This window comes from Nycticebus coucang, chromosome 7, assembly GCF_027406575.1.
Source record: "Nycticebus coucang isolate mNycCou1 chromosome 7, mNycCou1.pri, whole genome shotgun sequence".
NCBI classification, from domain to species: domain Eukaryota; kingdom Metazoa; phylum Chordata; class Mammalia; order Primates; family Lorisidae; genus Nycticebus; species Nycticebus coucang.
In genome coordinates, this window is record NC_069786.1 from 84452755 (window position 1) to 84476273 (window position 23519).

At 32.5% G+C, this 23519-nt stretch overlaps 1 protein-coding gene across 3 annotated transcripts in view; it reads right to left on the reverse strand.

The window, feature by feature from the left end:
* The window catches only part of TFPI (tissue factor pathway inhibitor), a 62637-nt gene that overhangs the window by 12587 nt on the left and 26531 nt on the right, over positions 1–23519 (reverse strand). For all 3 annotated transcript variants that reach the window (XM_053597829.1, XM_053597830.1, XM_053597831.1), the window contains exons 2-6: positions 18582–18698; positions 13298–13495; positions 10914–10952; positions 6107–6283; positions 4917–5012 (exon numbers count right to left, since the gene is read on the reverse strand). In XM_053597829.1, coding sequence (XP_053453804.1) covers positions 4917–5012; positions 6107–6283; positions 10914–10952; positions 13298–13495; positions 18582–18696 — 625 coding nt within the window. In that variant the 5' untranslated portion in view covers positions 18697–18698. The remainder of the gene's footprint in view (positions 1–4916; positions 5013–6106; positions 6284–10913; positions 10953–13297; positions 13496–18581; positions 18699–23519) is intronic.

Sequence of the window (23519 nt, forward strand, 5' to 3'; positions counted from 1 at the left end):
TTCTTAGCCTCCCCTTTCACTTTCATTAGTGTCTCAGTTTGGATGACATGTGATTGCTTAGATAATTTAAACATAAGGGGTTGATGGGAACACAAAAATTAGGACTGAAATGGAAGAGACAGAAATGAAGGGGAGAGAAGGAGGTGCCTAAATTCACACCTATTGTATACAATGCACACTACTTGAAGGGCACACATAAGTTTGACTCAACCTGTACAAAGGCAAATTATGCAAACAAAAAGTGTGCATTCCCATAATATTCTGTAATTTTAAAAAGAATTTTAAAAAGAGTAGACATTTCATTGAAAAAAGCAATAGGATTTAATGAATGACTAGAAGAAGAAAAGCGGTCAAAGTAAATTATTAAATAATAATATATATTTCAGAGTGATATATATTAAATATATATTTATATTATATAAAATTATATAAATATAAATATATAATTTATATAAATTTATATAAATATATAAATATAAATTTATATAAATATAAATTTATATAAATATATAAATATATATATAGAAATATATATTTCTATAACAATCAGAAAAACAGTGCCAGTACTCTGAAAGTCTGGAAATGTTGAAAAGGTACATATACAAATAAATTTTTTTTCTCTTTGAACCCCCTTAATACTTCTCCAAGCCAGTAATCTCAACTTGTCTCCAATAAACACATTTGAGTACTTTGAGTTTCCATATATGCATTAATTTAGTTCTAGTATAAATTATTCTTTAAAGGTTAGTTACGATTTAGTAACTATGTGCTTACAGATGCATTTATCTGAATAATGAGAGATTTCATAGGTATCTGAATAATAAATTTTCTCTACATAGCACTTTACAAAAACCTATTTCACAGATAAGAAACCATGGGCTCAGAAGTACAGTATTACTCTGAATCACACAGATAATAATGGTGAGTAACACTGCATAGTACTGCCCAGGTATCGTATCAGGCTCTGCCTAAGAAAGCTATGCAATATCGACTGACTTAACCTCGCACAAAACCTACCACGTTAGTATCATCTTCATTTTACAGCGGAAAGGTAAAACTCAGAGAGGTACAGAAACATCTTAGGGACACACAACTCTTAAGTGGAAGAGCTGGGATTTTAACCCATGTCTTTGGGCTCAAGAGTCTTTTATCTGCTATATCAGACTGCCAGTCCAAAAGGGAAACCAATTGCGATGGTATTAAATCCTGAAGATTATGCACAAAGGTGCACACATTTGGGGAAATTGCTTTAGAATTATTTCTCTCACACTCACACGTTTATTTGAACTAAGTGGACTAATTGAACAACTCAACCTCAAATAACATTCTCTCACATGTGCTCAGGGATATGCTTACAAGTCATTTCAGAAAAATCTCTTTTTAGAAAGAGTAAAGCTCAATCTTTGAGATCACCTATGTTGCCTGTTAATATTGAAATATGGAAATAAGAAGAGAAACATTAATCTCAATGTATTTAATATGAATACCTTCAGTGAAGAGAGTTCACTGGAAAAATATATTCTCAACTCCATTTATAATATTCTATGGGAGAGGGAGGGGAGGGAGGGGGGAAGATGGTAGGGGAGGGTGATTGGTGGAATTACACCTGTGGTGCATCTTACAAGGGTACATGTGAAACTTAGTTAATGTAGAATATAAATGTCTTAACACAATAACTAAGAAAATGCCAGGAAGGCTATGTTAACCAGTGTGAGGAAAAATGTCAAATGGTCTATAAAACCAGTGTATGGTGCCCCATGATCGCATTAATGTACACAGCTATGATTTAATAATAAAAATAAAAAAAGAATAAATAGCAATTAAAACAATTTGCCAATACATTTTCTAGTGACATTTAAGAAAACAACTAAAATGTTTTTCTAATATCATCAGGCAGAGAAACATTAGCATGATACTTATAAATATTCCACTTAATATTAAATAATAATAGAATTTTGCCCGTATTCAAATATTATCCTTAAGGATTGTTATTTAATGAGAATAATTTTAAAAGACTGCTATGCCATTTATATTGTGGGGCAGATTATTTTTCCTATACACTAAATTGAAAGTTTAAAAGATTTATACATTTTCAAAATAATCTAATACCCATGGAGTGCTTTACACATTTGACAAAGCCCTTGAACAAGGTTTTACATAAACAAATATTGTATTTTCTTAAGCTATAATGAATGTATTTATGTAATCTCAGCAGTGACAGATGTATAACTATATTTTAGCTGGGAAATCAACAGGTTGCTTTATAGATCTTAGCAAACCCCTTGTAGGGAGTGGAGAAGGGATCGTCTAAGTTTTACATGGTGAAGAGGGACAGCTGCAGTCCCACCTCCGCATCTTGGATGAGTTGGATCAGGGATCATGTGGGTCTGAGGAAGAATGGAGGCTTAGCTTCAGTGAACACCTGATACTTAAGCCACCCTTACTGTTAAACTTTTCGTAGTTATTGCAATATTGTTTCACAGTTTACATTAGAAGCTTGAAAAACAAAAGAAAAAGAATTCATTATGCTCATAGAAAAAGAGAAAAGGGAGTCAGATTTGCTACTGGAACATAGATATTTTGAGTTAAATGTATACGATCAAAAATAAAATACTGTGTTTTCCAAACAAAGGAGTTATTTACCCTCATTTTAAAGGCAGTTACTATGAAACATTATCCCTTAAAGGGATGTTATTTCTAACAAAATCTTTATTACTTAATTTTGAATTCATGCTGTAAATTCTTTTGCCTCTTTAGTAATTTACTCATAACTATTTATTTGTTACAATATTCAATGTGCGTCTGCATAGAAATATGGGGAGGGTATATACATACATCAAGGGATATTTAACACTCATTAATATTACTTTCTCACATTTATTTTCATTTCCCCTTTCTGATTTGGTCGTATGCTAGACAATAATCATGTATTTCATATTTCATAAAACTTCAATGTGAAACTATTCCCTAACCTACGGTACTCATTTTAATAAAATGAAGAGCTCCATTTGAATTGTACAATAATTTAAACAAAAAATATTGAAACATATTGAAAACTGATTTCATACATTTCTCTTATGTGCTGATATGTTGTATCACATATATTTTTAAAACAATTAATACTTTTTCATGCTAAACCTTTTTTTCTCAGCAACAAGATTTAACATGTCTTGAACCGTGATATTTAAGTGGGTAAAAAAAAAATAGCATTGAAAGACACAGAGTTGGAGGGACATAAGAAAACAGTGCAGTGAAACTACTTAATTTTACAGGTAAACATCAAACCACAAAGTTATTAAATACTATCATAAGGTAGTATTCAATAATTAGACTTAAAATCATCTGATATTGAATTCACTGCATTAATTATAGAATATACAAAACTGTAGGCATTTTAAGTACACCATGTTTCCAGCTCCCACTGAAGGTTTCCTTCCCTTTATGACATCTTAAGTGCTATTAGAGCATTGCTTTAATACAAAAATTTAGGGAATTTACTAATCTCTGAGATAGCCATCCATTTTGAAGTTCTTACATCAAAAATAAACATTTTATAGAAAGAAATTTATACTTTATCTCACACACATTAATCCCAATGCTTAGGCTGGGTTGAAGGAGATTAAAGAGGTGAGGATATATAGAGTCACTTATGGAGAGTCTGAAATGGGCAGGACTCATTGAGGAATGTACAGAACTTTCTTCTACCCACTCTTCCAGTACTGAAAGCACAGAGTATCCTCTCTCTGAGGGCTTAAGTCTCCCTGCCTCTGTTAGCATGCTTCACATTCTCTTTGCAGCATCAAAGGCACAGTACTTAGTGCTAAACCAAGTTCCACAGATAATTAGATCAGTGTGGACCTGCAAAGCCCTCATTCTAGTTGAATCACAAATAACATTTGCTGATTTACTATGCTTTAAATCCATATGACAAAAGGTTGTTTTGATTTATTTTTTTCTCTCTTTCTGGTTGTTGTTTGTTTGTTTTTTTTGCTTGTAATTTTTTTGTTGTTGTTGTTTTATAAGGAGGACCCACCCAAAGACATTCTCATTCTGAATCCCATCTGATTCTGATATATGGCCAGGGTGGAGAGCTCCAGACCTAAACACTGTACACTTTTTTGAATATCCTATGGCTGCAATTTTAATAGGTACAGAATTCCTTAAACTCATGCCATATTTACATTTGACACATTCACATGGGCTGCTTCTAGGCAAAATCTTCAATATCTGAATGAGTGTGATTTAAATAATTTAGTTTAATAATTGTATTATTAGGTTGTTTCTAAGTGCCCAGATATTTGTGATTTCTGGTTATGTTTTCCAGTATTTTCACTTTTTTCTCAGCTCTGCATTTTTGTGGCATTATTTCTTGTATGCTTGTTTAAATCTGATAAATATGTTAACAGCATAGCATCCAGAAAGGAGACCTGCAGAAGTTCAAAAGAAATTTCCCTACAGAGTGATATACCATCTGGGTATGGCATTTAATCAACTTCTAATCCACCTTGTGACTAAAAATAGGGACCCTGCCCAGTGCCTCCCTTACTTGAAAAGCACTTTGCCTGCCTCTGACACACTCCTGCCAGTACAATGATTTACAATCATATATTGAAGTTGGCAATTCCTAGTACTATCTTATAAGATAAATTTGGCATAGAATTAAATATCATAGAAAGGTTTTTATATGATTCTTTGAATGCATATACACTTCAAAGCATACTTTAAAACAATTTAAAGTCTTCCACTTTTGTGAGATCAATTGTTTAATGCACTTCAAATCTCAGTACTTCAGCACACCATATTAAGCAACAAAATAGGCATATAATTCTTAAAAGGATACTTCTAATGCACTATCCACCTCTATTGTTACCATGGTAATATGTTTCTGGAAGCAATAAAAACAAAGATATTCTTACCAAATAAGCTGGGAACGTTGGTTGGTTGGGGAGTCAAGGAGTTGTTATTTACAGTATTAACCTGGGTTCTATAATCATCTACCTGGAAATCATTCACTGGAAAAAAATACAGCTAGTTAAAATACCAGAACTTGGTCTCAATATCCTACTTTTACACATGAATCAAAGCACAAGAGCTAAGAAAACCAGACTGCTAGCAATTGTATTTACGTTACTATGTTAAATTACCAAACAGTAAATATGTCTATGTTATAAAGTAATTTCCATGAATAACTTCATACTTTTTGGTCAAAAAAGATTAACAGTTAATGTTTGAGTCACTACTTTAATAAATGTTAAGGCAAATAAAAGTGATTGATGTTAGGTCGTATTTTCTAAATTACTATATGTCCTCAAACTTTTTATAAGCATAAGGGATTCTAGCAATTCTACAGTTGTGCTGGAAATACACTGTAGTATTCTAAGCAGGGGGAAATGAAATAGTTATATGAGATCTCTGTAAATTGTTTGCACTATAGTTAATTTTTTTAAATCGCAAGTCTTATTAAACAACATATAAATCTCTTACAGATCTAATGAATACAAATATCTCTTCATTTGCATGGCTAAAACAAAACTTGGTCAAACTTTACATCCTCTTATATGCCTTATTTTTATATATTTTTAAAATTTTAGATTGATGTGAGGGTACAAATGTTTAGATTACATTGTTTTCATTTCTAAGGTAAAGTTCAAGTTGCAGTTGAGCCCTTCACCCAGGAGGCGTGCTCAAGAGCCACACATCAGGTGAGATCCTGCCAATCACCTTCTCTCATTCCACCTTCCTTTTCCCTCCTCTCCATTCCCTCTCTCTTGTGATTTTTTAATGTGGGCATGTAGTTGTTTATATATTGGTTTAATATTAGTATTGAACACATTGGATAATTTTTTTACCCATTCTTGTGATACTTTACTAAGAAGAATGTGTTTCAACTCCATCCAGGTAAACACAAAATATGTAAACTCTCCATCTTTTCTTATGGCTAAATATATTCCATAGTATACAAAGACCAATGTTTGTTAATCCATTCATGGGTTGATGGGCACTTGGGTTGGTTCCACGTCTTGGCAATTGTGATTTGAGCTTGTGACTTATTTTTAAAAGTAATGAATAAGCTGATGAATAGACTAAATTGAGATGAGGAACTTACACGTATCCTCACAGGTATTCTTGCATTCTTCCAGTGTTTCAAAGTTGTTTTGGTTGCCCAGGCATCCACCGTACTTGAAACGTTCACATTGTTTTGACTGATTATTATAAAAATACCTGGTAATGTAACCTCGACAAATTCCAGCATCTTCCTCCAAAAAGCAGAAATCTGGCTTTTCTAAAAATTATAAAAACCCCAGAAAGCAATATACTTTTAAAAAAACTAAATAATTTGTCTATTTTAGTTAAATTTATAAATAACAGGCTATGTTCTTTAAGGATTAAACATAAAAATTAAAGACAGGTGGTAAACATATAATTTATTCACACCTATACAAAATTAAAATTATCTACAAGATCTACTATGGTATTTAGAATAAGAAAGGTATACCTATCTGACATATTTTTGTGATTGTATTTCAAGTTCTAAGTTTCTCTATAAGTACGTACAACTGTTTTGCACCCATAACAATAAAAAATAAAAAATATAAAAATGACATATAGCAATAAAAGATGGAAGATTTATTTGGAAACAAACTATTACAACTATAACATATACAGACAAATAATAGTAAATTAGTAAGGAAATTTCAACTTTTTTATGACTTGAGAGAATGAAAGATACAGGGTTATTTTACCATGTACCCCCCCTTTCATTAGAGGTACAAAATATTAGGGCAAAATTAGGTTTAATTTATTTTGTTATGCTTATATGTCTTAACTTTTAGGAAAGATCTGTGCATATTTCATGCTATTTAGGTGTGGAGTATCATTAGGGAAGTCAATGGAGTGTATTGTTTCATTAAGAATGGTTTATACCTGCAGTGTCAAAAACATAAATTAGATCTCGTTAGATGTGTGCACCTGTGTGTGTGTGTGTGTGTGTGTGTGTGTGTGTGTTTGTAACGGAGAGAGAGAAGAGAGAGAGAGACAGAGACAGAGACAGAGAGATAGAGATAGAGAGAGAGAGAGATCTTAATTCTTCCAGAACAACATAACTGGTTAATGGTGTTCTTTTTTTTATTCATTTTTCTCGTTCAAGACTGTAAAAAATAGGCTTAATATTTATACTGTAAAAGCATTAATGTTTATATGTCCTAGATATTAGGTCATATTAATACAGATAGGCCTTTTTTCTTTTCTTTGTTCTTTTCAATTCTTTTTAATTGGTATAGATAATCAAATACGATTTAATTTATGTCATAATAATAGTTTTCAAGTGTGTATCAATTCACAAATAGCTAAAAATAAATGTCTTTGTAAAGACCACATGTCCTAATTTTCTGTTAAGGAAATATAATCACCACAGTCCAAGTAGTAAGCTTACCAAATCTGAAGGTTAAAACACTTAGATTGACCTCTTTGCCGACTTGTGCTGGCAATGGAGGCCTGTTGACTGTTTATGGTGAACATGTCTGGCTCTGTAAACCTGTATCTTATGCTTACTCTATAAACCTACATTTCTCTTCCTCAATAAACTTTGTTTTGTGCTTGCCTTAAAAAAAAACAAAAACAGCTTATCTGTTAGGAAACTATTTTATTTTATATTTTATTCTATTTTTATTTTATTATTTTACCTTAGAGATCTAATCCTGCTGTTTCCCAGGCTGGCGTGCTGGCACGTGATTTAACTCACTGCAACTTTGAACTCCTGTGCTCAAGCTATCTTACCTGTTTAGATTCCCAGGTAGCTGGGGCTACAGACCTGCTACCACACCTAGCTGAGTTTTAAACTATTTTTGTGTAGAGAGGGAGTCTCGCTATGCTACCCAGGCTGGTGTTGAACTCATGTTATCAATGGATCCTCCTGCCTAAACCTTTCAAAGTGCTGGGGTGACAGCACAAGCCACTTGCTCCCAGAATGAAATCATTTTTAAATGTCATCTTAAATGTTTTCTATGATAAGCAAGCATCTTCAGGAAAGAAACAGTCTCCAAATCTAGGGTCTGATTTACAACTTGAAATGTATGATTCCAATGCTTGGGAAAGGGAAGAATAGTGACAATGCCATGAACTGTATATTATATACAGACAGATGATAGAGGGAGGTATGCTTTATGCCTAATATAATTTTTATATATGTATATAAACATATTCTTTGCTACCTCAAAGAGAAATATGGAAGGGTTTAAATTTTAAAAGTTGAAAAATAAAATTTGAAAAGTACGTAAGTTTTCATGACTTTCTTTAGAATCTCCTGTATTCTTATGCTGAAATTAATACTAGATATGACAGCCTCCACTGCTGTGTCTCTTTTGGGACTGGAATGAGTTCAGAAGGGCAGAGGAAGAAAGGAAATACATGTTCAAGGATTGGAGAGGCTTTTGCAAATGTCTAATACCTCTTCTTTGATTGAGCTCCAAAGCAGGCTAAACCCAGCTGTTACAAAAGTTGTGCTACTGGGATCTACATTACCAGCTCTATGTGGATACTCTGTGAAAACAACTGATGCAATTTTCAAAATCACATGATCACAGGGCGTATTTTATTTGAATTTTATTTTTTGCATAGAGCTTCAAGTTCTCAGTTATTTTTTTTCTCCTACAGCTACATTATCATAGTGGCAAAAAGAAACAGTAGTATCCTTTTTTATACTAAAGCAACTATCTCAGGGAACCAATGCTCATAATTGTTTTATTATGTAAAAATAATGTATTTAATAATGTTAATGATTTCCACAACAGTTGCAGACCTGGAAAAGAACTAATGTCCTGAAAAAATTCATTTTATTAAATAAAACTCCCCATTATAATATAGCTTTAAAAATCCATAGTCTGCGTATTCTCAAAACATCATTTGAAAGTTGACTTAACTTAGTGTCTCTTGTTTTTCAGAGGGAATGTTACTATGATTTTCATATTGTCTCTTGTTTTTCAAAGTGACTGTTATTATGGTGTTATTGAGTCTAATAGTTGGGAAAAGAATAAAACCAATTCTTTAAATTTTTAAAATATTTCTATAAAAGTAAGAAAAATGCATTCAATTATTAAAAGTTTTGTTTTAGTCTTAGTAACTATATTTCATCAGATTTTAATTTATCTTAACAGAGGGCATAAGAATTTCATGTTTAACAAGCATAGTGGATAAAAATATTGCATATAAAGAACAGAAAATAATGTTAATTATGCTAAGCACAATTTAAAAACTGTACAGCTACAGGTTATTATTTATATGAAGTCTGTGTAGAGGACACCAACTTATAGTAAGGCAAAATAAGAAATGCATAATGTGTAATAATTCTTTCTAGCCTACAGTTTAAATATAGTTACGAATCAAGAAATTTACTTTAAATATTCCTCAGATAAATAAACTAATATTCTTATTGATTATGTATGCACAACCCGAGCCTAAATTGCTGCTCTGTTAAAATTGAGTAACACAGAATGTGGACATGAGCAGTACACTGACATTTAATAGCTGTAGGATTTTTACTGGTAACATTTTTTTAGGCCTGCATACTTACACAGCTTTCCTTTCAAAGGGCTGTAATCATCTCCACTTTCTTTGTAATTATTCTAATTCTAGGAAGCATATTACAAACTTGATTTGATAGAAGTCTTTGTTGTAGATTGATTTTAGCCTCTAAACATTTTTAACACAGTAACTTTCATGTACAATATGAAGTAAGCATAGTTAAATTCTGAATTATCAAATAGAATGTATCTACAATACATTTTTGAGTAAAATTTTCCCTATATATATTTTTTCTAATTCTATGTTTTTGGGGAAAGGTCTTAATATTTAAATGTTGGTATTTCCTTTCATTAAAATATCTTCATGTATTTGGTGGTCAAAATTCCCTTTATCAATATGCTGTAGTCTTTGATATTGATTTGATGAAGACATCACTAGACATTTTTGTCCAGATTAATCCAATATTTATAGGAATTTTTTCTTAAATTGTTAATAAATGCAATTGCTTATGTTGTTTGTACAAACTTTGTCACTGAGTTTATTTTATAAATTTTGATTAAAATTCCGATTAGTTAGTAAAGTTTAAAGATTATCATCAAGTCAGAGGAATTTTCAACTGTTTCCCAGATAATTAAATCAAAATAAGTCAAAGTAAAGTGCATCTTAAATTTTGTGTTCTTTCATGTCCTGAGTTAAGCAATTTAATCTCTTTTTTACAATATTTTCTTACTCAAATGTAAATGCTATATATCATAATTGGACCAAGACAGTTTCTGGACCATTATTAAAAGTATGTTGTTTCTCTTTACCTGTTGATAACATTTTTTGTACCTATCTAAAACATTTATCAAAAGTAATTATACTTAATTAAAACTAATAAATAAAAAAATTAAATCATAAAATTAAACATGTGCCTATAGGTACTAAATAACATTGACAAAGGCAATACTTATTTTTAAATACTCCCATGTAATTTTGTATATAGAACTATTGTCAATTCAAAGATGTATATCGATTCAGGGAAATACTTAAATAAATTTGCTAAAGCCACATAATACCGAGATTAACATAGGATTAGGGATCAGAGAAGTAAAGTAAGACTAAAACTTTAAAATCACTGTCTATAAGATGTTCAAATAGCGTGCGGAATCTGAATGGATTAAAATTAAATGTTATGCTGCCTTAGAATGAAAGTACATGTGATGTCTGCAGCCTTTCCCACCAAATATCATGTGTACATTTTTCTGTGTTTTCATTTTATCCATTGATATAAAACAACATTTCAAAGATTGTATGAATCTATAATCAATCTCATATCAGAGAAACCTAAGATTTAAATATTAAGATGCCTTATATAAATTTACTTACTAATTTACACAAAAATGAATATTTACCTTTGATCAATGTTGTCCTTGTAATCTTCTTTAGATAACCTGCAATCAAGCAATATATATATATCATTGGTAAAATTCATAATGTAATGCTGTGAATTGTAATCGAATGAACAAACTACGATAATGCTTTACCATAAAATTATTCTTATACAGAACATTAATAAAATTAATTTTTTATATTCTGTGAAAATTAAATTTTTCTATTTATTTAACCATGAAGCCAACTCATTTTAATATAATAATGTTTCAAAAACCATGTTAAATGTTCCTAATACATTTATAAAAATGAGAATTCATAATGATTGAATTCGCTGCTTAGAATAGCTGTGATTAAAGTGATTAAGCTTTTAAAAAGAAGATAAACAAATGGAAAATAAATATGAAAAATTTCTGCTCAACATCACTAATCATCAGGGAAATGCAATTTAAAACCACAATGGATGTCACCTTATTCCACTTTGAATGGCTTTTGTCAAAAAGTCCAAAAGCAATAGATGCTGGTGTGGGTGCAGAGAGAAAGAAACACTATTGGTGAGAGTGCAAATTAGTACAACCTTTACGGAAAACAGCATGGAGATTCTTCAAAGAACTAAAAGCAGACCTGCCATTTGGACCACCAATCCCACTACTGGATATCTATCCAGAAGAAAAGAAGTAATTTTATGAGAAGACACCTTCTCTTGAATATTTATTATAGCACAATTCACAATTAGAAAGATGAGGTATCAACCCCAGTGCCCATCAATTCATGAGTGGATTAATAAAATATGGCGCATACTATGGATTACTACTCAGCTATAAAAAAGAATGATGTAATGCCTTTTGCAAAAATGTGGATGGAACTAGAGACCATCATCCTAAGTGAAGCATCTAAAGAATGGAAAAACCAACACCACAAGTACTCACTAGTAAACTGGAACTAACCAATGAGCACAGATGTGCACAGAGGGAAGTAAAACTCGGCAGAAATCAAGCAGAGGAGAGAGGGGGAAGGAATGGATGAAAATCTACCTGAGGGGTGAGGCTTCAGTTTTTCTCAGTTTTTCTATTTTAGGAGAACACAAGAATTAGAGATTTTGAACATCAAGTGCTAATTCTTATTATTTGTGATGGCTGAACATTAAATTCTTTTTTTTAGGTGATTTTTTAAAGTTTGGCAGTATTTTTTCTGTATGACAATTATAAGAGTAGTCTACTTTATACAACACTCAGACACACACGTAACATCAGGTTGCTTTTAAAGAGATAAGGAGGAGATGGGGATAAGAGACACACATTTATATGCTACTTAGTAATGTTACATAAGATTACAAATAGGGTATTTATTTCAAATGAAATTATTACATTTGATTAACTTTAAAAGAAAGTTCGTACAATGATAACCTCTGAGATGAATTATTTAAAAAAGAGCAAAGGGGATGTATTTCAAGGAAAATATCAATTGATGAAAATAAATTTGCTGCCAAATAAAAAAGCAAGGATTGAGAAGAATGAATCAACCAAGCCTCTAGCCAACATACTGAAGACTAAGAATGATTTGCCAAGCACAAGACATCTAGTATTCCTCATGAAACATACCATCTCTACAGAGTGGTACTGTTAATCCAACTAGCTCTAAAAACATGCTAAGGAGTAATATTGGACTAAAAACTAGGGACATAAAGGCCTTTCAGATTGCTTTATCCCTCAAGTAGATCACAACTTAGAATAACCTGACATAAAAAGATTCAAAATTTTGACCAGCATTTATTTTTAATTTTTCCTAATGAGAAAGATAAAATAACGTGTTCTTTTAACCTTGTAAATTAATAAAGTAACATGAAAACAGCTGGATTTAGGAAAGTATCCATGTATTAGTGGGGTTGACGCTGTCATTTCTATAGCATTTCAAGGTTCCAAAAAAGAGACTTAAATTTCATGTATGTAGTTCTGCTGTCTAATGCAGCTTAGAATATAAAGCACGTCAAAGTGAATTTTCACATTCATGATCATGAGGGAGGATCATGAGATGTGTTTATGAAGGAGAGAATAAGTCAGTATGACTAACAAATCCTTTTGTTTCACCTTATAGTACAATTCAGGGAGTGCTGAATTACATTCACTTCACTGCAATTATACTTCACTGTTCTGTGAACTGAAAATTTTTCTTCCCTCTTAAATGTGGAAAAATTCATAGGACAATAAATGAGGGTTAATATATTTTATAGAACTTGATATGAAAAAATAAAAAACTGATTGTTGACTTGAAATCCAAATATGTGAAAATAAAAGATTCTTTGGGAATGTTGAAAAAGTATCAAATTATTTTCCCTAAAATGATCAAATCAAAGATTAGACTGAATACTCTTTAAACTCTTGAGTAATACGGATCTCCAGAAATGTACCTCTTACACATGTTGTTTTGCATTCTTCCAGACTGTCAAATCGATTCTGATTTCCTTCACATCCCCCATATACAAATTCTTCACACTGTTGAGTGAAAATATTGAAGAAAAATCTCTTCATCATTGCTTTGCATGGGCCATCATCAGCCTTCAATGCACAAAATGAATGCATAGGTTTCAGTGGTGGCAACTCAGTATCTATATGATAAAAATAAAAGACACAACATATAATCCTCTATCAACACTTTAATGATGGTCTTTATTTCCTCTTTAATACGTTCTGATGTAAAGTAAAAGTTCAACAATAAAACATGCTGATAAGAAATCATAAAAAGTTATCCAGTTATCAAAAAGGTAGATAAGTAAATTCATCAAATAAGACATATTTTATAATCTATTAAAGTTTAACAGTTGGTTACTTATCAATTATTAAAGGAAAATGCATTATAATTATTTCTGGTTTATTTTCATAGATGCTGCTTAAATCTGTGCCAGCTGACTGATAGGGAATTAATGGCAGTAAGGTAACCTCATTAAAATAGATTTGCTGACAATAGACCTCATCTTCTAACTCAATTAATGAATAATTCTTTGAGTTCCTCTCCATAAACCTCAATTGTGTCACTTTTCACACATAAAACAACTCTTTAAAGGAAGTTTAATTTATATGTGTAAATATATGTGGATATATATACCTTTAAAACCATTTACTAATTATGAAATGAATATGTTTGATGTTAAAAATGAATGCACTATGAGCTTCCCTTCTGTCACTCCTGCCCTCTGCTGTCTCTGCTCTCTCTTTCGTATCTCTTTCCCCCTTCTTCCTTGTCTCTAATATAAAATGAACTCATACTTTTACATACTAAAAAAATAGCGTACTGCATGGTGCATGCTTTTACTTGCCACAATTGGTTTTTAATAATATTGAAAAAACTTAAACAATACTTTCTTTATTTTAAATAGAATGAGGCAATTCGTTTGACTTTGAAGTATATTTTTTCTCTATATATTTAGTAACTGATTTTAATAACATAAACATTTCCTATATAAGGAAGGGACATTCACATACAGAAAACTCAACTAAATTTTTAAATATTTTATTTGTATTCAGTCTATTAATATTAATAGTTGTAATTGTTTATACGATCTACCCGTAAAGAAAGACACTGAAAATTGTGGCTGGTGCGGCAAAAAATCGTAATGACTAAAGAATGTCATGCAATATTCTTGAATATTTTCTACATATTGAGTCTCTTATCTTCTATGTCTTTGGGAATTGACTGTTGCTCCTTCTATTGAAACCTGTTGATGACCCGAACCAATTTGCCCTCTAGAGGGCAGTAGTATTGTATTAAATTAAAACAGAACAGTATGCATACTACATATCTTCAAAAGAGATTTTAATGAACTATAAAACAATTTGCTTTGAAGAAAAGAACATAAATAAATTCCACTAAAATTTTCACAAACTATTTTTAAAGCATGAAATTAATTATAAGTCTGTGGATGTATGATTATCTGAAAGGAAATCAATTTTAAATGTCTTGTAATTTCAAGATTTACATGAATATTTTTCAAATTTGCACTCTTCCAGACTGTCAAATCGATTAGAAAATATGCATACATTAAAAGTAAAATTAAACAATTTTATCTTGTACACTTAACCTATAATTAAATATCATGGATTATTAATAATAGCAAGTACAACCGTATTTCAGGAATGTTCAAACTCTATTACAAACTGATTAAATGTTATTGCTAATTTTTATGTGAGTCATAAAATGATAGATAGTCTTTGCAATCCTGGGAATAGTAAAAAATAGGCCTTTCTGTACATAATTTGAAATTTTAATGCTATTTAATTTCACTTAACACTACAACAGGTAAATTTTATGTCAACTACTAAAATTAACACAAATCTTAATTTTAAAAAATTGAGTTAAATTTATAAATTGCCATCTCAGAATTTTTAAATATTTGGTAACCGAATTTACTATGTTTTTTACTTGAAAATAAATGAAGTGACAGAACTGATAGCTCCATAAGCTTTTCAGACCCCAAATTTGATAAGGCAGAATAACATGACAGAGAACTACTGTGACAGAGAACAGGGATAACTTCAGCATGAAACTCAGTGTCGCTGAGTTTCTAATATTGCTAATTTTAATAATGCTGGCCAAACCTTTAACTAAAATTGAGTTTTACGTACCTGGGCAATTGTAATTTTTCAACTACTTTGTGGTTATGTTCAATTGACAAAATAGAGTGTTTATCAATATGATTTTTTTTTATAATTTTATACCAATAACATAATGTCCCTAAATCCAGTAAGTATCTGTAGTATACGTATGTACATATATTAAATGGTCTCGGAATAAAAATATTCTGGCATTTTGAATCTTATGTATATCTTACAGCTGTGTACCATTATCTCAGAAAGTCCTGTAGCACTGCTAATACCGTATGACAGTTCTCATTCCCAGGATAGTGTTACTGTAGAACTTTAGAGACAACAAAACAAGAAAGCAGTGTTTCAGACAGGCATATTTAATACAAATATCCAGATCTATACTTGTAGAAAACAGGAAACTTCGCCTAATACCCGAGTTTCTATATATAAAAAATTTCTTATAAACCAATACTTTATGTAAGATTCTTGCTCATTGATGAATCCATTCTTTTTTACTCTTATTTTTCCTTTTTTTTTTTTCTTCTAGAGCAATGGGACCTCACTTTTTCACCCAAGCTGGAGTGCCTGGGTACCATCATAGCTCATTGTAACCTCAAATGCATGAGGTCAAGTCCTCCTACCTCAATATCCTGAGTAGCTGAGACTACAGATGTACAGCACCATGGCCTGCTAATTTTTATATTTTTTAAAGCCACAGAGTCTCACTCCTGGCCTAATGTGATCTTCCTTCCTCAGCTTCCTAAAGTGCTGGGATTGCACTGGACCTCCTAATATTTTTTGTAATTCTTATCATCAAGCTAATTTTTTTTTCCATCTATGTTAAGGAGGTACTCACACCAAGTTCAGTAGGCTATTGAGGAATTATGCCACCAGGTGGTGGTAGCACACCACGAAACACAAAAGTAAATTGAATGAGCAGCCACACCTAGCAATAACAGCACCTCATGTTTACTGAGTAATTACTATGCTATGGACATTTTGAAATTGTATCACTTAATGATCACAGCAATGTGTTAGGCATTATTATTTCAATTTTATAAACCATAAACTAGCATTTAAAGAAATTGAGTAAACATTTCAAATTCATATTATAAGTAATCGGTTTGGAATTGGCCCCATTTGATTTTACACTAGGTATGCCATAAACTCCTGATAACTGAGTGATATTGTGACAGATTGATGATTCAGATTCTCAAAATGGCATTTGCATAAACACACAGATTCAATTATAAAAGTTTTGCTCAATTAGTAACTTTTTTTTTCTAAAATTCACTTTTAAAACTAAAAATGATTTCATAGTGTAGGTACATGGTAACTGTATAGCAATTTCCTAAAAGAAAAAACACTAAGTATGAACTTCTACTAACTAAATTTTATTATTAGCTTATTATTCACCTTTATCTGTCTTATTTTAATGTATTTCCAAGAGGAATCCTGTATTAGAATACTCTTTTGTGCAGTAATTTTGTGCCTCACACATGAACACAGTGTTTCTGGAGATGAGCAGGAGTCTGGGGGGCCGTCTGACCTACAGTGTGCTGCCACTTCACTCAACAGGGATAGAAGTCTGCCCTGGTTTCATTTCTTAATTTAGATAAATCTTTATGAATGTTAACAAACATGTGTTGAGCATGTGTCAGGCACTGTGCTATCTGTCACTGAAGAATGACAGTCATTGAGGCAGCAAGCAGCTCTTCCTTCATAGAGCACATAAACATTAGAGATTGACAAAAGTATTTAGAAAGTTCTGGGTCTTGTGCGAGGGTGTAATAGGATACTAAGCTAGCATCAGGGTGATTTCGTAGGAATTTAATCTGATGAAACTATCTAAGTAGGATTATGGTTTGTATTTAATCATTTTTAATTGATGTAATGTATGTTATGTCTCATAGTCTGAGGGTTACAGCCTTACCTTCACCTTCTCTGTTTCATGGGATGTAGGATAGAAGGCTGTCTATAATATTTGGTGCCTGAGAAAATGCATGACCTTGGACTGTTAGAATCCTCATTCTCCTGAAACATGATTGTGAATCGAGGGCTTTCAGGTAACTTGCTAAGAGTCCATGTGCTCCTTGCCTCTCTGACTACAGGGTTCAATTTCTCTAGCAATTGAACATACTCTTTGCCTACTCTGTGCCATAAAATGTGCCAGATGCTTTTGTATGGTTTATAGAAGAGCTATATGAAATTATTTACATCATTTACTTATAGTTTAGAATGCTGGAAATCAGTGTTTAACTCATTTATTTTCACAAAGTTACTAGGTGACAAAAGTCTGTCTGACTTTAAATACCATAAAAGACAGTTTCAGGCTCAGAAGATGTGTTCATTCAATGTTTATAAAAGGGAAATACACTGAACTTAATCACTTCAAAGATCTATGAGAGATATAAAAAAGAATGTGTTTACGTAAACATTTTGTACACCATAAACTGCTATCCAAAAAGAAGCTATCATTTTGTTAATATTATCTGACTATTAACAATGACTTGAGATCACCACCTACAGTTTACTAGTTTCCCACAAAGTGTTACTTTTCAGAAAGGTATACATTTATGATAACAAGCACCATACAGTCTTCTTTTTATTGTTAATATTTTGTTTTGAGATGCAGAGCTTCATGGGGTAACTTGTATTATCAGGTTCTTTGGCATCCTGCTTGATTAACTTCTTAAATGGAACTCCTCTCCAAAGTCCTTATCTTTGAAATAGGAGCAAGATAAGAGAATGGCTGATACCTCTGATGTCTGAAATCCCCTTTGCTTCTTACGCTTTCCCCACCCAAGGGTGGCATCAAGTGTCCCCAAGAGTTGTTCCTCCAGTATTTTGCTCCCTGCAATATGCCAGAGCAACTCCAGTGTGTGACAGTGTAACCCGAAGAAAAGAAATCGTTCAGCTAAAGGGACCTCATTTTTGGACTAAGTTTTAAAAAAGAAACACACACACACACATATTAGGGATAAGAAGTTTCAAAAGAAAAATTTACTGCAATAAAGTCTAATTTTTCTACACAATGAAAACATGATCGATTTTGGATTATCCATGAGAACTTTGACTAGCTTGGAAAGATAAATGCATCTAACACTTTACCTGTGAGATTCGTATGTTCTTCACCTTCCTCAGGATCAGCTCTAAGAGCGGCAGGGGCAAGACTGAGCAGCAGAGAAGCCCAAAAAACATGTTCTTTCTTCATTGTATAAATCATTTCTGAAATACAGAACCCATAAATATCTAATAAATAAAGTATTAATGAGGACTTATCTGCAGACTAATAGAAATGCAAATTCCCATGACATTGAGTATGGATTCACACACCTCTCTCTCCACACACTTCAGGAGTCATATTTAAAATGAGTATATAGTATATTCAGAATTATGGCAAATACACTCAGTGAATATATTTAATATTCAAGTGCACAGGTCATATTTCAACTTTGAAAATGTAAATAGAAAGAGTATAATTGAGAGACATGGATAAATAATGACCAATGTGGGTCAGAATGTGTTAAGGTCCCTTTTGATGTGTGGTTCTCCTTTCTCTACCTTTCTCATAAATATTCTTCTTGTTCAGACAGAATTGATTGCATTTTTGTATTTTTCTATGATTTTGTTAATGCAACTTTCTTTTTTTTTTTTTTTGTAGAGACAGAGTCTCACGGTACCGACCTTGGGTAGAGTGCCGTGGCGTCACACGGCTCACAGCAACCTCTAACTCTTGGGCTTACGCGATTCTCCTGCCTCAGCCTCCCGAGCAGCTGGGACTACAGGCGCCCGCCACAACGCCCAGCTATTTTTTTGTTGCAGTTTGGCCGGGGCTGGGTTTGAACCCGCCACCCTCGGCATATGGGGCCGGCGCCCTACTCACTGAGCCACAGGCGCCGCCCTGTTAATGCAACTTTCAGTTCGTGATTTTTCTTTTCCTCTGCTCTGGTGTTTGTATTTAAAAGGAAATAACATATTTAGAATTTTTCACCTTGTTTTTTTTTTATTTGTTTTTGTAATCAATTTCCTAACCAGGTTTTCTGTGAGATAGAAGACAGCCGGAACAACAGACAAAAGAAATGTCTAACATTCCAGCCAGTTCTTTTCCCCAGTTCATCCCCCCTCAATTAAGTGAGTTATCTGATTCATAAGAATTTCACGAAAAAATGACTTTATGATAAAGTGACACTTTTACACTTTAAAGGAAACAGATTTCAGCAGGAACAAGAGACATTTCCTGCTTTCAGATGATTTAAATGTTCATAGCAAAACATAATTAAAAAGCACTCTAAATACATTTTTTTAAAAGAAGATTTTTCCTTTGGACTTAAAAGGGGAAGGAAATGTGTACTGTGCTTTTAGCTTGGGAAGAGAAAATAGGGAACACATGCTCATGTTTTCAGCTATTGAAGTCAGGAAGGAAAGAGAGATCTTATCAGTAAACATTCACACATGCAGGGAGAGATACTCCGTCGAAGCAACCCAGAATTCTGTGGTTTTGTCTGTAGTGGATCACAGCTTTGATGCACACTGTAGCCTCATAATAAATAATAAAGTACCAAGTATTATTTTTCATTGAAATTATTAGTGAACTATGTAACCTATTTCTCACAACACTTTGGGAATGTTAACACATGTCTGATTTTTGGTCAGTAGGGGTGTTATATACCTTGTAAATAAAACCATGAACTATTGGAATCCACAAATATATAGGTGTGCATATGTATGTAGTTATGTGTTTTTTGAAGAATCTTTCAACTCAACCTTTATTTTTTCTTTTAATTTTGAATGCATAGTTTTCAGAGCCTCTCCTATTTCCATTTAATTATTTAAGGTGTCAAACAGGTTATACTCCGAGTATAAAACAAAGCATTTTTATTTCCATCACATGCATTAGGAAGCATGCTGAATTTGGGTGCTGCTGAAGAACTCAGGAATTGGGGTTCTAAATCCAGCAGTTCCTTTCTTAAACAATGGTGGCCTACAGCGTTGCCCAAATAGTAGTTTAGAATTTTCCTTAATGGCAAGGATCAGAAGTCAGCTCAGAGGTACTTAGATTATCAGCTCATCTATTAAGGAAGTGAGAAGAAGTCTAGGAATAGAAGGGAAGGTTGGCGTTGGATCTCAGGAACTATGACAGCCAGGGAGCTGACACCACCAGGTATCTCTCCTGGCTGCTACACCCCCTTGTCAAAATCAGACACATTTGATTTTCTTTTAATGCCACCCAATTTTCTCTAGGTAATCATGATCATGGTCACTGATCTGTTCTAGGTTTTAAACATTAAAACCATCAAAAAGCATGACTACTTCTTTCTATGAACCAAATTCAAACAACTTGGAATAGCACTGATATTTCACCTTGGAACAACTGCCACCTTTTGGACCAATCCATTTGAGTTGGGAGCTGTGAGCCATTGTCACAGAGTTGGTGGTGCCTACACCAGTCAGAAGTCAGGATTAAGTAATGTAACAGCATTACAAATATTAATGGAAGAAAATTGTTTTGATAGTGTAGTGGACAGATGTAGCTCCCAGAAGGAAGAGGTTGTTACTTCCAGAAGAAGGGTAGGGTGTTGGACAGATAAAACTGTGAAACCATGACTGTGTACTACAGCAATCCTTAGCTAAGTAACTGATGATCCAGAACTTTATATGGTCCAAATTAAAAATTAAATGAGCACAGCATAACAAAATACATGCATATATATATATATATATATATACAGTGTATCAGAAAGAAAAAAAACAAGTATATAAATTTTAAAAATAGAAAAATGAGCAAAAGGCAAAGAACATGCATTATAAGAGCAATCAAATATTCAAATTTTCACAGAAAAATCCTACTGTCCGTGATAACAGATTTAATATAGGGAAAAATCCATGCACCAACACTTATACATATATCACATAAAATCTCTTCTTTTTTTTTTTGAGCAATCCAAATTTCCTAAAATTGGAAAACAGAAGTTTATAAACCTCCATCCAGGGATCTCTTTCCCTATGACCTGCAGATGATTCCTTGTGAGAAACTGCTTGATAAGCACGTAGTCCTGGTTTTCTGGTAGAAATATACTTTTTAAAGAAATTGACGATTATTTAGAATGGTTTTAGATTTACAAAACAAAATTAAGTAAAGCCTATAATTAAGTAAAGCCTATACATAGATTTATATCTCAAACTCAGTTTTCCTGTTATTAACATTTTACATTAGTGTGGTGGATTTATTACCATTATCCATACTTGGATCAAACTTCCTCAGGTTTTCCCTGTTTCCTGCTCTGTTCCAGCACCCCATCCAGAATGAGGCATTAGTTTTAGCTGTCATTTTTTCTCAGGCTCCCCCTTGGCAGTGACAGTTCATCAGACTTTCCTTGTAGTTGATTATCTCGACAGTTTTGAGAAATTACTGGTCAGGTATATTGTAGAGTGCCTATTTATGGGAATATGTCTTTTTTCCCTCATAATTCAACAGGGTTTATGAATTTTAGGGCAGAGGATCACAGAGGTAAAGTGATATATTAATTACATCATAACAAGGGTACATACTGCCAGCATGAGTTATGACTGTTGATATTTACTCTGAAAACCTAGCTGAAATAATGATTGTTAAATTCTCTCACTATGAAGTTGCTTCCTACCTCCAGCTTTCCACTCTCTGCTCTTAGGAAGGAGGCCATCATGTATAGCCCACACTTTAAAGAGTGGAGAGTTCTGGTCCTGCTCCTTGATATCAGAGTGTCTATATAAAGTGATATGCATATTTTCAACACATGAATCATTCTAATCTCCTTTCTTAACCTATATCCACAACATCCCTCTCCAACAGAGAGAGATCTGATTTCTGCCATGTAACAATCATTTAATTAATTAATTCTAACATACATGTATAGAAATATTAGAATTGTTAATAATATTCCAATGCACAAATTTATCAGTTATTTATTCACAGACTGAAGGACATCTTCGTTGCTTCCAATTTTTAGTGATTATGATTAAAGCTTCTGTACACATTTGTGTAAAGCTTTTATGTAGACTTAAGTCTCCAAATCAATTAGACACATATCTAGGATGGTAATTGTCCCGTCATATTTTAAAAGAATGCTTTTCTTTGTAAGAAACTGGAGATCTGTCTTCCAAGTAGCCATCATATTTCACATCACCACCAGCAATGAGGGACTTCCTGTTGGTGTACATCCTCACCAGCATGTGGACGGCTTATTGTACCCTCAATGAATCCCCAACAATAAAAATAATACTAAATAAAAAAAAAGATTTTATCTATTCTAACAGGTGTCTGCTTGCTTCTTATTGTTGTTTTAATTCAACTTTCTGATGACAATGATGCATGTGTTTTCATATTCTTATTTGTTATCTGTACATTTTCTCTGATTAAGAATACTGGGGGCAAGACATGATTGCAAGAGGGACTTTACCTAACAATTGCAATCAGTGTAACTGGCTTATTGTACCCTCAATGAATCCCCAACAATAAAAAAAAAAAAAGAAAATTTTCAGATCTTTTGCCCATTTTTAAAATTGTTTGTGTTCTTATTATTGAGATTTAAAGACTCTTTGTATATTTTGTATATGTGCTCTTTGCCAGATATGAGGTTTACAAATGTAATCTGCAGGTCACATTGTTTTGTTTATTAGGATGCTATCAAAGGACTTGGTGGACTTTGATTTCTTGGATCTTGCATCACATTGAGCTGATATGCTCAGAAATACACTGACCTTAAAAACCACTACCTAGGTATAACAGATAGCTCAATATCTCAGAGTCCATAAGTTTTGAAGCACATTCGGAATATTTCCTTAGTACAGTTTATTTTTTGCCTTAAAATGTATTTACCACACCTTTCCTACAGAATCATATTTTTACTATATTACTTTGTATTTAATTAACACTTCATTGTTTGGTCAGCTGTAGCATCATTTTAAAGGTATAGATTTTTATTGTTCATTCTTTTTTTCTAAATTTTGCAACTTAATCTAATCTTCATAATTTCTTTTAAATGAATTTATTATTTATTACAGAACAAA